The sequence below is a fragment of the Anoplopoma fimbria genome, chromosome 1 (assembly GCF_027596085.1).
Source record: "Anoplopoma fimbria isolate UVic2021 breed Golden Eagle Sablefish chromosome 1, Afim_UVic_2022, whole genome shotgun sequence".
Classification (NCBI taxonomy): domain Eukaryota; kingdom Metazoa; phylum Chordata; class Actinopteri; order Perciformes; family Anoplopomatidae; genus Anoplopoma; species Anoplopoma fimbria.
In genome coordinates this window covers 22,811,069-22,825,993 of record NC_072449.1, presented here as the reverse complement: position 1 = coordinate 22,825,993, position 14,925 = coordinate 22,811,069, and the positions used below count along the sequence as shown (strand labels likewise).

Below are 14,925 nucleotides of genomic sequence, written 5' to 3'. Positions count from 1 at the left end.
TTTGAAACTGCCCTAGAGTATAGATATGACAGTACAATATACCTTCAAAGTCTACATTGTATCATTGCCACCGTGGACAATGGATATTCCACTTTATCCCATAGAAATATATCGTAGTGAGCTGTCCTAGTCCATCGCAATGGTCCTGTCCTCCTGTCCCATTCAGTGACATCGGTTACATCGGTGCTCGACTTCTCTCCCCTGAGCTCTGCGTCGATTGGTTTCGCCTTTCTCTTCCTCACATGTTTCATGTTTGGTAGAAAAAAAACATGGCAGCGCCCTCGAGTGAAGTCCAGATTGTACCTGCAAAAAAGCCTACAGGTAAATATTAACGCCGAATTTGAAATATTTGGTACAGTAGAAAGATACATATGTATTGCTTTGAGTACTTTAAAGAGATATTTGGCTTCCACGTCGATTAGGAAACGATACAAGCAGCTGTTTTCAGCACAACTGCAATGCAAAGAAAAGCACCAAACGACCTGGTGTGCATGGTGCTTAGTTGCTATCCAGCTATGTTCTGTACAATCAACATACATGAAGAAACATGTAACAAACCGAATAGTTAGCATCCAATCAGCGTCCAGTGTTGTGAAGTCTCATGAGTCTGACAGATGAGTTGTGTGTTTTCAGCCGGCATGTTTCATTATTACCGCGAGGATCACACTGTCTGTCATCAACCGTGACATTTTCTCTGATTGCAGAAATACTTACCGAAAGCGTATTGTTGGAACCTAACAAATGCAAACAAACCTGCGCAGTCCCCAAATGATATTGTACAGTGTGATGGAAACAATACTTCCTGTAATCTCTGTTCCTCCTCGCATCACAGGCCTCCATGGGTCGTGGTTTTATCTGGACCGTGGTCCATAACCCTGCCTGACACCCACCGCTGCTATTATTATTGTTATTAGTCACATTTCTATTGCTCTTACTGCTGTTTTTATCAGTGGAATCATTATTATGTATGCTATTATTACTGCTGTCACATTATGTACCATTTCTGTCTGATGGATTGACTATGTTTAACTGTTATTGTGTTGGTCATTCTGTACACATGAGATCTATTGCATTCTGTCCATCCTGGTAGAGGGTTCCCTCCTCTGTTGCTCTCCCTAAGGTTTCTTCCTTTATTGTGTGGGAGTTTTACCTTATCCGACGGGAGGGTTCAAGGACAGAGGATGTCGTGGTTGTACAGATTGTAAAGCCCTCTGAGGCAAATCTGTGATTTGCGACATTGGGCTGTAAAAATAAAATTGAAATGTAATTGAGAACAAGTGGGGCTACATAAAGCTTAAAAGCTGCCACTAAAATATGAGCAAAATCTATCCAACTTTTTACGTTTCAGCTGGAATATCTTGTAGAAAATAATAAAGATGCCACAGTGGCAAATGTGTGTCTCTTCCCAATTCCATAGCTCCTCCACTCTTAAAAAGGTGGTTCATTCCAGTAGATCGGAGACATATTTGGAAAACTTTCCTGAACTGTATTACCCGTCCACCACCTGACTGTTTGAAAGCATGAAATGTACTGACTGCTCCTGCTGAATAACTTCACTGATTCAATTTAACATTATAATTTGACTGTGACCTTTGCGTGATAGTCTCTGTTAGGTCTGATAGATATGCTTGAGCTTGTGTTCCCCGCACTGCTAACAGCTCAATCATTTTACTGTCCCCTCAGTCCGAGGACCACGGCGGGTAGCCAATCAAATTCCAGATGAAATCCTGCAAGACCCTGAGTTACAGGAGGCGATCAAAGCCCTGCCTGCAAATTACAACTTTGAGATCCACAAGACGATTTGGCGAGTGAGACAAGCGAAAGCTACGAGAGGTGAGCTCGTTTCTTTCTTAATACAATTGATTCAATTTTGGGGGGAACATGCAAGATTTTAGATGGGAAAAGCAATTGTAGAATAAGATTTATTGCAATTGTGAAAAAGGGTCTGGGTGGTCCTCTCTTAACAAGAGCCAAATATGTATTCTGCAATGTCCTAATTCTCGCCAGTGAAGTCTGACCACGGCATAAATTGCACAACTGATTTCTGAAATGAGTTGCATTAGCTGAATTGGAGCGTATGGTTGTTTAAATTTACTTGGAAGTAAAGGTTGCAATAAATACAGTCCTTACAGGGCCTATGTATATGTATATGTATATGTATATGTATATATGTATGTATATGTGTGTATGTATATATGTGTATGTGTGTATGTATATATGTGTATGTATATGTGTGTATGTATATATGTGTATGTATGTATGTATGTATATATGTGTATGTATATATATGTATGTATATATGTATATGTATGTATATGTATGTATGTATATATATATATATTTGTGTATATGTATATATATATGTATATATATGTATATGTGTGTATGTATATATGTGTATGTATATGTGTGTGTATATATGTGTATATATATATGTGTATATATATATGTGTGTATATGTACATATCATATATCATCTATGTATATATGTATATATCATCTATATATCTATATATATATATATATATATATCTATCTATCTATATATATAGATAGATCTATATATAGATAGATAGATAGATAGATAGATAGATAGATAGATAGATATATAGAGAGATGTATAGATATAGAGATGTATAGATGATGCACTCAAGGAGGGAGAAAGTAATTTATAATCATATTATCTAGCCGAGATGGAGCACAAATTATGCTTTATGAAATGGGATCTCTAAAACCGACACTGACAACCATTACACTGTGCCATCATACCCTTTGTCATCTTGTTTTGAACGTATTTGTTTTAAGTCCATTGATGTCAGTGTCACTGTTAAGACACAGTTGTAGTTGCAGGTTCCGCACTGTACTTTACATTGTATGGTTACTCACACCTCATTAAAAGCTGCTTTGCAGGTTAAAGAGTTAATGTGTGTCACACCAGCTGACTCTGTATGCACACGGGATGCATACAGAGTTGAACGTCTTATACAAAAACACGTGTGCAAGCATTGATTCAAAATGCCATCCGTCAGTGCATCTGTGCTTTGACCTACTTTTAAAGACTTTATTGTACAATCTGTAACTTGCGAGGTTCACACAGGTTCAGCCAGTGTTATAACAAATCAAAAACAGACCCAGTTTCCAAAACCCCATGTAGGTCATCCCACAGTGACTCTGCCATTCAAATCTTACATCACTGCACAACGAGTATTCAAAAATATACATCAGAAGCAAAAACAAGAAATTGGTATGTTAAAGTGATTTTTCTTGTTTTGTGTTATTTTGGGTCAGCATATATTGGTATCAGAGTGAAGCACAATGCTTTTCACTAGCAGTTCCACGTCCGGTGTGTTTTGGAGGTGGTTTAAACTGAATTTGTGAGGGGGGAATGTGTTTGCCTTCTTGTGTTATCGACAGAGTTGGAAGGCTCACAGTGCAGCTCATAGTGGTCAAACTCAGATGACTTCTCATCATCCATGCAACACAGATGTGTGTGGGTGGTGTTACTACAAACAAATAATATACATTGTATTTCTTAAATGTATTTTTTTCGACCCATACTAAAAGCAGAACTTGGCTTCATAAACAACATTTCACACCCAGTCTCAAAGTAAAAGGCCAAAAAATATTTTGTTTATCAATTACAAAACTGGGCAGCAATTTCAGTTCTCTGACAAGACTGTCCAGACTTCACATCTTTTGTTTCTTGGTGTTATTTCCGGATGGAGGTAATTTAAACTGATAAAAGATATGGGTCACAAAAAAACCCCACACAGTCTGTGTTCTATGGCAACAGCATTTGTTGTGCTGCTCTAAAACTGATTTTAGTAATATTTAACGATAATATTGCATTGTTTTACTAGACTAGACCATTGTAAATACTACCGGGAAGCCTAGATAGGGGGTCCCCTATTTATTTAGCACTGTCAGAGCTGTATCTCAAAATTACAAAGTCAGCTGGAAAACAAAGAACCAAATAAATTAGAATGGCTGTTGATGTTACATACATCACTCACTTTAACTCTCTATTTGTCTAAGATTTTAAAAACTCACTCTCATTCAGGACTAATCAGCTGGTGTGACTGCTTTTACTGAGAGTTATGTTCTATAGACCTCATCAAGAGAAAGTGCTTTCCGATACCAATTCTGGTACCCGAATCGACTGATCAGATTTCAGTGTATTTAAAAACAAACATTAAATTCTTCAAGTCTTTATTCTCTCTCTAATATCTTTTTTTATATGACTGTAAAAACAACACCTTCAACCACTGAATTGAATCAAGTATCTTGAAAAAAAAAAATCACATCTTACAAGATTACATTTGAACACATCATGTTAACGCCTTCACACAATACAAATACTTACTGAATGTAGCTTGAAAGAAAAGAAATCGTCCTTCACTAATGTAAATGTCAACATACGTAGTCCTTCAGTCCTTCAACCTCCTTGGGTGAAAATATGCAGATTGCATACCAAGAGGATTGAATAATTTTTTGAATATCCCTGCGAGGAGCGTGTGGTTTACTGCAGCTTGCTGGCTCTGCTTTTTTTGTTGTGTGACCTTTTTTTTATCAGAGCTCATCCTCTCTCTTTCTGAACTCCGAGAGCATAACTCACCTTTCACCCATGTGTCTCTCCGTTCCTCTTTGTGTCCATCTGCTTCTTTGTCTTTGAACTACTCTTGAGTGTTATACACTGTGCTTTTGAAAATAGAAGACTGAGGAAGATATAACAGACAGAATTTTATTCAGCTTCCCAGACTTTCAGATTTCATCAATAGTTTGCCTACTTTTCTCATTTTAATATAGTTGTGTGTTGTTTTGATATATAAGCTGTTGCACATCTTAGCTCTTTCCAAGAGCAGCTTGGTTGTTCAGAGTTTTTCTAACTGCTGTTGGCTGTCTTGACAAACGTTGCACATTCAGTTAAGATAAAAGACAACAAAAAATGGAAAATCAGTGATAATAACAAGCTAGCTTGAGTCTAATGTTTTGTTGATAGAGAAGCAATTGTCTGAGTGATAATTGGAATAGTAATACAGACCAGCAAACAAGCTGGATGGAGGTTCTTCAGATTAACTATTAACAAATAAATTTGAAGCAGTGTATCTTTCCTGAAATTATGGCTAACATTTTTGGAACAGACTGAATGTTTGGTAGAAACAAGTGGATTTGCACTTTCCAGCCCTGCATTGTGTTCATACCTTCACAAATATTCTATGTGTATCGAGGTAATGATATTTGCCATTTGTGTTTAGTTTAAAGTAATACACCTATAAAGTTACAAGAAAATACATGCAAGTTTGCTTTTTATTGCCTTGATTTATGTTTCATCATCATCATATTAAAACCATAGCTAAACCAATAATGCATTTGTTATGCAGATACTGATCTTTGAGAGTGATAATGACATATTGGCTGTTTCCTTTTCCACATAAACACACAAAATAAACAAGAATTTTCCGCAGGGTTACTTAAATGTGTTTTTAAACTATGTCCAAGATATGTGTCGAACCAGCTGATTCATCAGTCAGCTCTAATGGAAATTACCATAAGTGTTTCCTCCAGCTGATAATCTTTGACCCTCTGTCTTTAGTTAGAAATAATGATGGCTTTTGTCTTACAACACTTGTTCAGCCTTGCTCTCAACTAGTAAATCTTACTTGGAAAAACTGAATAATTAGACAAGACTTCTAGATAAAGCCAAAGAAGCAAAAAAGCAGTACGGCCTTGAGTGTCTTGGGGGACCTTGGATTCATGAAAGTGTTCCCCTGCGTGGATTGTGAATTGCCCGGGAGTTGTTCTGTTTTCCAAGGTCTTCTCACAACTTAACTACAGACAATCAAAAGATTAGCACAGTTGACAGTTTCTCTTCAGATGTTTCCTTGAGCTTCAAGACGACAAGCAACATGTAGAGTATTTAGTTCCTCCTCTAAGTTTCCTCACTTTGTTTCCATGTAACGGAAATCTTTATGAGAGGGTGGGGTGTGGGGAAATATGATAAGAGTTGTAAAGATAATATTAATGTGCTGACAAAACTTTTAGAATCTTAGATTACATTTTGATTTAAGAATTGCCTCAATGCCAATGTTACTTACACATCCAGCTAAGCCCCAGATGGCCCACCCCAGTGAGTCAAACAAGTGGCCGGGGGCTTGTTTTTTTTTTTACCCATTACATAATGTTCCCTCTCTAAGTAGTCTCTTTGTGCATCCCCCAATAACAGAACTGCTGTTTTCATTCATCCCCTGATACAAAATGTCTCCCCAGTGAACAGTGTAAGATGGCTTTTTCTCCCCTGTCTGAACAGCGTGTTCTTTTATAGAAATGACTGAAGACAGAGCGATTGGCTTTCAGGGTTAAGTTAAAGTAGATCAGAGTCAGTAGTTTCTACAGATACTGAACAGAGTCTAAATAACAGTACATTTTTACACACATAACACACCCTAAAAGAATTGTGTCCATTTCGTCCAAATTCGAGTTTACATGCAGGTGACTTCCATTCACTCCTAAATCACATGTGAATTCACGCTTACGCATGTAGACACAAACTATAAAACGTTCCGATTATTGACAATAGCAACATGATAATGTATGATTAAAAAGTCATGAGTTGAATTTCAAAAGGTTATTAAGTTATTTCAGAATGTATTGGTTAATTTCTATATTTATTTATTTAATTGAGGTTGGACTAAATAGTGCATGCATAATGCAATACGCCACAATATCACTGCAATAATGTGGACTAATACATCATTTATTATAAAGTTGAATCAACACATGTCTTAAATAATTTCAACAAAAACTGAACATTATAGCCGTTATGAATGTAGGATTTATTGCAGCACTGTTGTATTAGAGTTTATAAATGTGAGCTATGTGTTCCTAATGAACTGATTCCTTATTTGATTCTGTTCCCTTTTTCTAATATTGGCTATTTTGAAGTTCAATAATCTGTTTAGTGACACAGAGGACTGACATTACAATCTGCATACACACCCACAACTCAATTAAATTTTATTTTCTAGCGCCAAATCATAACAGAAGTGAACTTTTTATACTGAGCAAGTCTAGACTGTATTTTTAATAATATTATTTACAGAGACCCAAAAGTGAGAGATGTAATCTACTACAGGATAAACCCTGTATATATCCCTATCCCAGTATTCCTAGTCAAAACCCCTTTTTGCAAATTCTGGGTAATCCCTTGGCTTTGTCCGTTCAGTCTTCTGTTCAACGATAAATTGGTCTTTCCAGCACTTTTTAAGTTTACCTCCTGGCTTTGATAGTTAATGTAATCCCACATGTAGCTTTCTTGCAACCTGTACTGCCTGGCATCATTAGATGATTGGTGTTTGACAGTTAATACAAGCAGCAGGGGGGGGCAGCAGATGGAGAGAAAGCTCTTTGCTTCTGGCAGCTGTGGCAGAGGTGTGCTCTGAAACCTTTCTCTGTTAATAAACTTGCCCTTTTCTAGGTAATGACCTGTCTCTCACTGTCTGCATGAGCGCTTTGTGATCCCTTAACCTTTCATCAGCAAGAAATGCTTTCGCTCCTCCTCCTCACACTGCCCCATCTATCACTCCATCTCATGGCCATCCAGCCTCAACCTCCTTGGCCTTTTGTCTGTCCCGGCTTTTATTGTTTAATGCCGTCTGGCCCTGAAGTGTTGAAATTGTTTCAGGCCTAGTCATGTGAAAATGCAGCGCTGAATTCAGTGTTTTCGAGTTGTAAGTGTCCACTGAGACGTTGATGGATTTATTGAAGTAAGCTGCGGCAGAGTTTGACTGGGAGAAAATGTCATGGTTGATTGAAACAAAGTCTTTGTCTCCGGGTGCTCACTCAATGTATCCACGTGGTAGCTGGGACTTCGTACTGAACTGGTTGATACATTGTGAATGCATGTTTATGATCATATCAAATCTAGCTACATGGAACATAAATTACTGCTTCACTAAAAGGTGTAGATGGCAAAACGAGAATTGTTGACAGGAATGATATATAAACAGTGTTGTATAATGTAATCCCAAAGAGCAAACCGCTGAAAAGCAGAACCCCTATGTTTTACACAATTGCAAAACGACAAAATCACATTATAGTAACAATCAGCCAAAGATTCATCCTAGTTGATAAAAACTGGAGCCTACGATCAATGTAACATCATTGTGTGTATTTAAAAACTTTTTTTTTTTATTTAGTGGTCAAACTCAGATTTATTAATTACTTCTGATTGGGGGAAAAAAGGAACTCCTTTTAAAAAATTGGCAAAAGATGTTAAATATATGTGGGAAAGGAATCCCTTGTTGCCAATTCAAACAAACATTATTTCTTGATTTAATTGACAAATGATCTGATGCAAGACAAATGCTACTCTTTTGATTTGGTCCAAGATTTTGGAAAAGCATTTTTGTTCATTGGATTCTTTGCTGAAAGAGTCATTTATGGATCAGTCAATTAACAGCATCATTCATCACTTTCATTTTATCAAAGATTTTCTTTTTTTCAGTTTATGAAATGGGAGGACTTCCTGCTCTTCTCTACTGAAAATATAATCTATGTGGGTTTTGGACTGTTGGTCTTTGGAAACAAACACTTTAAACACATAAACACTTAAAATGTGTTAGAAGGGCTTTTGGGAAATAATATTTCACCATTTTTTGATATTTTATAATCAACTGGAAAAGTGCACTCTGTAGACTGCAGATCTCTGCCAGGTGGGTGTGCAACAACCACTCCCTAATGTTTGATTGAATGAGTACAAACCACAATTACCCCCCATCCAGACCACAAGCGTATCAGAAGTGTTTTTCACTAGTACGTCTCATGCAACAGATAAGCTCTCACTTTAATCTATGCAGCTGTCTGCTCCAGCTCCATGCAGCTTAACTGCAGCTCACTGTGTAACACATGTTGACTGTTTAATGCTTCCTCTACCTGTCCTCTCACTGTCAATTCAGCTGTGTGTTTAGTTCTGTTAGCTGTTAGCTCTGTTAGTTTAATTAGCCCCATTACCTCAGTTAACTAGCTCTCTTCCTACAGGCGATAGGTTTTATATCAGAAGTGATTACAGTCATCAGGACGTCACCCATTTGTGTGACGACTTCCGTTTTGAAGCCTCAAGTTCGGCATTTTGGCCGTCGAGATCTTGTTTTTTGCAACCAGAGAGTGTGGAGCTACCAAAACTCTTACAATTACCTTTTACCAACTGAAAACACATTGTGAAAGAGTTAATGTTCTGAGATTATTGTTATTGTGTTTATCATTATTATTATTGTTAGAATTATTATAATTATTATTGTTATTATTAGTAGTAGTTATAGTAGTATTATGAGGTGTGCCGTGTCACAGCACCACATTTGCATTCCTCATTAATCTCCTCTCGGTCACACTTGTCTTTTCCTTCTTATCCACTTCATGCTCTGATTCCTGTTCTGTTACTTTGTGGGGCTATACTTGACAAGATCATTATCTTATTTGTCTCTGATACCAAGATGTCGTGATGTTTATTTGATGATCCTATTTGTTTATGCTAAGTTCATGATCTACCACCTAATATAATATTTTTGATGCAAAAAACACAAGACATATTGCTGAAGAAATTCCTAAAGGACATTCAGATTTTCATCCTTGAATTCTAATAGATATTGTTAGATATTATACTAAAAGAAAATGCTTATTAGATACAGCTCAGTCTGTCTGAGTTTGAGGACACTGCAACATGTTGATTGATGTTGAAATCTGAAAAATATGTTGCCATGTAAAACTCACACAATCTTTATTCATAGAAATTTTAAATCAAAGAGGTGAAGTCATGTTAAACAATCCTCTTACGAAACAAAAATAAAATGTTTTTTATCAACACATACAATACTTCACAAATGTTAGCACACTACCATAGGAGAGGTCGCTGATCCATAAGGTCCAACCGGTACTCTATGGTGAAATGTCACCATAGAGCTAAAGCTAAAAAAGCTTTTAAAAAATACATTAAAAAAATGTACAATACATATATATGAACATCTATTTTTACTAATTTATTTGTCATTTTCTTTCTCAGAGGTTAAGTTTCTCATTGTTTTTAGAAGCTCTTTTCTCTTTTTATTTGAAATTTTTGTAATCAGTTTCGGCTGATACAATTCACCGTTCATTGTTTTTTTTTAATCCTTCTCTTTATTGTGTAAGATTATAATTTTATTTGACTACTTAATTGTAAATTAAAATGTGAGAAAGTATCATTAATTAATTGGCAGGCAGCACAAGCAAAAAATTCCACTCTCTTAGAGACGATTTCTCTCATAGCCCCTTTTTATACGGAGATCTTGCAGTTCCGCTGTTAAGATGACCCATCATTACACCAGCTTTGCTTTTTTACGCTCAACCAAACCCAGCCGGCTTAATGCTGCATAAATTGGGATTTTAAATCGCATGCCGGCGTGACTTGCAACACAACAGCATCAACGTCTATCTAGTGTGCGTTTAGCCCAACATGCCAACTGTCCGTTTACACAGACTGAGATTTTTTTTTTCTCTGTTGCTACCTCCACTGCCAGCTTAGCGTCGGAGCAGTAATGCCCCTACATTTCGTATCCCGAGCTATCACACAGAACAGCAAGGTTGAATAAAGGTGCATCAGTCCCGATTGGAGCAGGCTGTGTAAAAGGAGCTTTAGAGACGCATCTCACAACTGCAGTGAAGCCATTTTAGCTGCATGAGGAGAAATTGTCTTGCAAATTTGAGTAATCTGATCTTCTCTTCTGATTAGCTCTTCTGATCAATCAAACTAATTAGAATTAATATTGGCCAATAACGATCAGTGGTGGATCAATCAAAGCACTCTTAATTAAGAGTTCCATAGGAAACACATTCCTTTACCCACTACAACCTTCCTTCAATAGACCTACAACTACTTTTTAGAAATCCTGAATCTTTCATGCAATACTGATCCCTGTATTGACATTAGCAGCAATTTCAGCTATCTCACATGACATGTCGAGACACCACTTGTCATTTTTCTTAAAATAAATAAGCACAAAGGAAAGGGCTTAACTTCACTGATTGCAGAAAATGTGCAGTTGAGATGCTTTCAGGCCCTTCTGCCTGTTTTGTAAAAAAAAAAAAAAAAAAAAGAAGAAACATGTCTGTCTCTCCATGCAGAGTGAGTCTGAAACCAGGCACAGACCACTTAGTAAATCCTGCCCTAAACAAGGTTTTTCCATTTGGTTCATCTCAGTTGGTGTCACACATGAGAAGGTTTATAGCTTTCCTGTTGTCAGCACTCAACACAATCAGCAGGACCAATGGTTAATTGGTTGCTTGATTACAATTTTATAGCAGCCCAATCAGTTTTTCCACATTAAAATCTATCTATCTTGTGTGAAGTTTGGGGAAGGAGGGGGTTCAGTAGCAAAGAGAGTGAAAGTATGACCCAAAATCAGTGGCAGGCATGGAGACAGACGGGAAATAGAGAGAGTTCAAAGGTTCTGTACAAGCCATGAGCTATATAGAGATAGACCTGTGGTTATTGGTTTGGAATATATTTCTAACAGCCCTGAAATAAACCAACACTGTGGCAGAGGGGAAATTACCCTGAAATGTCACTTTTTGCTGTCAGTGGAGCACTCTAAACCGGTAGCAGAGGATATGAATAACTGTGCTGTCCAGGATTTATTAAATTACATGTTGCCGTCACTCTAACATAAGTACGTAACTCTCTGTTTGCCTTTTTTTCCACTCTCTCCAGTGGCTCTGCAGCTTCCAGAGGGCCTCCAGATGTTTGCCTGTGTCCTCGCTGACATCATTGAGGGGTAAGGTGGTTTATTTCGATTGCTTAACTTATTTGAGAGTCTATGTGAGTAGGAAGCATTCGTAGAAGTCAAGCCAGCAGAATAAGAATTTTGACTGCCGCAGTCACTTGGTACTCATTAGGAGAGCGAGAGCTTTATCGTAATTCCCCGCCTCCGACTCAATCGGGGATTCGGCAGAAAATGAGACATGATTACGCTGTTTTAGGACGGGGCAGATATCACAGCTTCCCCTGCTCACAGTTGGAGGAGGGAAGAGATATTATTCTTGTTAATTACATCTTGTTTCAGTCTGCATATGCCCCATTGCACAGCGGCACTCTATCATACAGACACACCACAAAGTTTTTTCTTTTCATGCGGTGAGAAGTGCTTCAGCATTAATGTGCTCTTTTATACTACACTGTGTTTTGGCCCACCCCGTGATGAATAAAATGTATGCTTGGTTAGTAAAAACGCACATTCTGAAAAAAAATAACTTTTATGTGAGGGTCACTATGAAGCACAAGAAAAATCTACTGTGTTTTTTCAGTTTTCTCCCTGGTTCCTGTTTCTGTGGTCTCATTGCACATTGAGTTGGCCTCGGTTTCTCAGGAGCACTCTCCGCTAAGTGTTTTCTCAAAGAAAACGGCTGCTATCATTAAACACCCAGAGTGGATTCTTTTCATAGGTGTTTAGTCAATACTAACCTGATAACGAGATGGACAAGATGAAGAATAGAGTAGCTAAAGCTGCCATAAACTTTCCAAGCTGGGCGGATATTTGATTTCACACAGGAAACTTGGATCTCATCAGTTCGACTATATTATTGTGCTCTTCGTGCCTACGTGGCTTTAGATTGCTATGGCAAGACACATTTATTTCCCATATAAATATAACTTCTTATTCAGAGAGGTGTTGTGCAAGGTTGGCTTTACCCCTTGCCTCAACTCTTTCTGCTATCTTGTCTTTTTACTCCATCATTTTTGTTTTCTTACAGTATTTTCTCTAGCTCTATCAGACCTCTATTGCTTTATCGATCCATCTCTACAGTGATTTCTACTTTTCTTTAAGAGTGAACCTTTGATGATATGGTCTGGTGATATAACTTCTGCTGCTTTCAGTCTCAGAGCTAACATAAAGTCCACATTTATACGTTTGAATTGTCACCGTCCAATATGGAGTCTGCAAAATCCGCACCATCTCTTCTAATGAGAGCAATTAGCGGACACTAATTGCTTCTCTCACCGCGTCCTCTATCGCTCATCCCTCTGCATTTTTCACCCTCTCTTCACCATCCACATGATTTCTCCCCTAGACTGCAGCAGAGAAGATGGTTCTCACGGTTTCCCTTCATTAGCTCCTGCTATATAGGTTCCCTTAAGCTATGTTGCATCTGTCTGTGCTGTCTCACTGAATAAGCTTTGTTTTGAAATTCTTTTCTTTCCAGATTTAACAGATGGGATCTTTGAATCCTGGATGAGCACCAGAGCCTTTATGAAGTACTAAATTATTTTCTATCTTGCGCACAGACTGACGAGTTGAGTGTATAATTTGAATGGTATCAGCTGAGTTTGAGTACTTTTGTCCCCCTACAAAAAAACAAAGGTCTTGACAATCTCACGGATGAATTATCATGTTTGTCATCTAGGATCATTCAACAACAGTTTCCTCCTTAAAGAATATTTCCGGTTTAGTACGACTTGGGTATTAGTTTTGAAATGTTTACCTTTTTTTCGGTTATGATAACATTTTATTGACCAAATCTGAGATCGTGGAACATTATTCATATAGCTACAATGCAGTCACTTTAAAAAAAAAAAAAGACGAGAGTTCGGACAGATTATCTAAACCACTTTATTTGGAAGATGAACTGAAATTGAACCCACATGAAATGCTGGCAAGTCCTGATGCAAAGCAAAACTAACTGTTCACAAATCTACGGCTGTAGATTTATTGTACATCAATCGTTTGTTGTTGATCCACTCGATCAGAGGAAGGCAACCTTGCTGGCACGTGGCAGCCCAAACAATGGCACATTAACAATAGGTGGATTTGAAAATGTGTAAGTGCCCTCTCATCAGCATGCCAAATATAGGGAACATCAATCCTAGTTTTTCAGTCAAATCCAATACCAGTGTGTAATTAATAAGCTGTGTGCCTCACTATGTGAAAGGGACTTGGATCATTATTTTATAGGTAAGGTGACATCAGACTTGATGACTTCAGCAGTTGTGTGGCCTGTTATTTACGATAGTTTGAACACATCATGATAGCGTTATTATCAGAAACTGTATGAAATATGTGTGTTGTCTCTGTGACGTCACCCATCGGTTTCTAAAGAGCCGTTGTGAAGCTTTGGTGGCTCCGGCCCTCGCCATGTTAGCAGTGCCTAACTCCTGGCTAATCCAAAAATGGGCAAAGACGTGGTGTTTTAAGGTTGTTCCTCCACGGCTTATTTTGGAAAGTTGTGACAAATTGCGAGCTTTATGTCTTCTTCAGCCACGCTGAAGAACGTCCACCACGACAGCATGTCTACTAGTGTGTTTGTGGCTGTGATGTTGATGTCTGTGCCGCTGATATTAACGAAAGTTTAACTGAAAGAATGCAACTCCTGAAATTGATATGACATAATTGGCTAGAGAAAAGACATACTACCCTGTTGGAGTTATTGGGACTGCAAAAAACGTCTCCTACAATTGTACAGTGGTGTTATAGCGTGATGCCTCTTTTATCGTATTAAGAATCTTAGCAGACGGCGACACGCAGAGAGCACACAAACCATCAACAGCCAAGTTTCATTTTGGCCTGCCGTCAACTTACTCACACAATTAAGGTTAATAAGCGACAGTTGACATGATCTGTCACTGGCGACGTTTGTCATTCCAACCTGGTAAAAATGAAGGCTGCTACCTGAATTTCTTGTATTCTAATCTTTTCTATTAGAGGGACAGAGGAGAGATGATTTGATTACTAATTGAGTTTAGGGGATTTGCGGGACCTTGGTGTCAATCACTGGTGCAACCAAATCATCTTTTTCCCGTTCACACACTCTAAATTGCATACTCCTATGCAGCTAAATGCTTGCAGTGTAGAGCCTGGCTGTAAGGAGAGCAGCTCCGCAACACTACACTGATCCACGAGTTGA

The 14,925-nt window shown here is 37.9% G+C and overlaps 1 protein-coding gene across 1 annotated transcript in view; it reads left to right on the top strand.

Annotated features, from left to right (window-relative positions):
• Positions 1 to 215: 215 nt before the first annotated feature.
• dph1 (diphthamide biosynthesis 1) overlaps positions 216 to 14,925 on the top strand; it is a 55,614-nt gene continuing 40,904 nt past the window's right edge. The window contains exons 1-3 of the mRNA XM_054601856.1: positions 216 to 321; positions 1,684 to 1,833; positions 11,738 to 11,801. Coding sequence (XP_054457831.1) covers positions 270 to 321; positions 1,684 to 1,833; positions 11,738 to 11,801 — 266 coding nt within the window. The 5' untranslated portion in view covers positions 216 to 269. The remainder of the gene's footprint in view (positions 322 to 1,683; positions 1,834 to 11,737; positions 11,802 to 14,925) is intronic.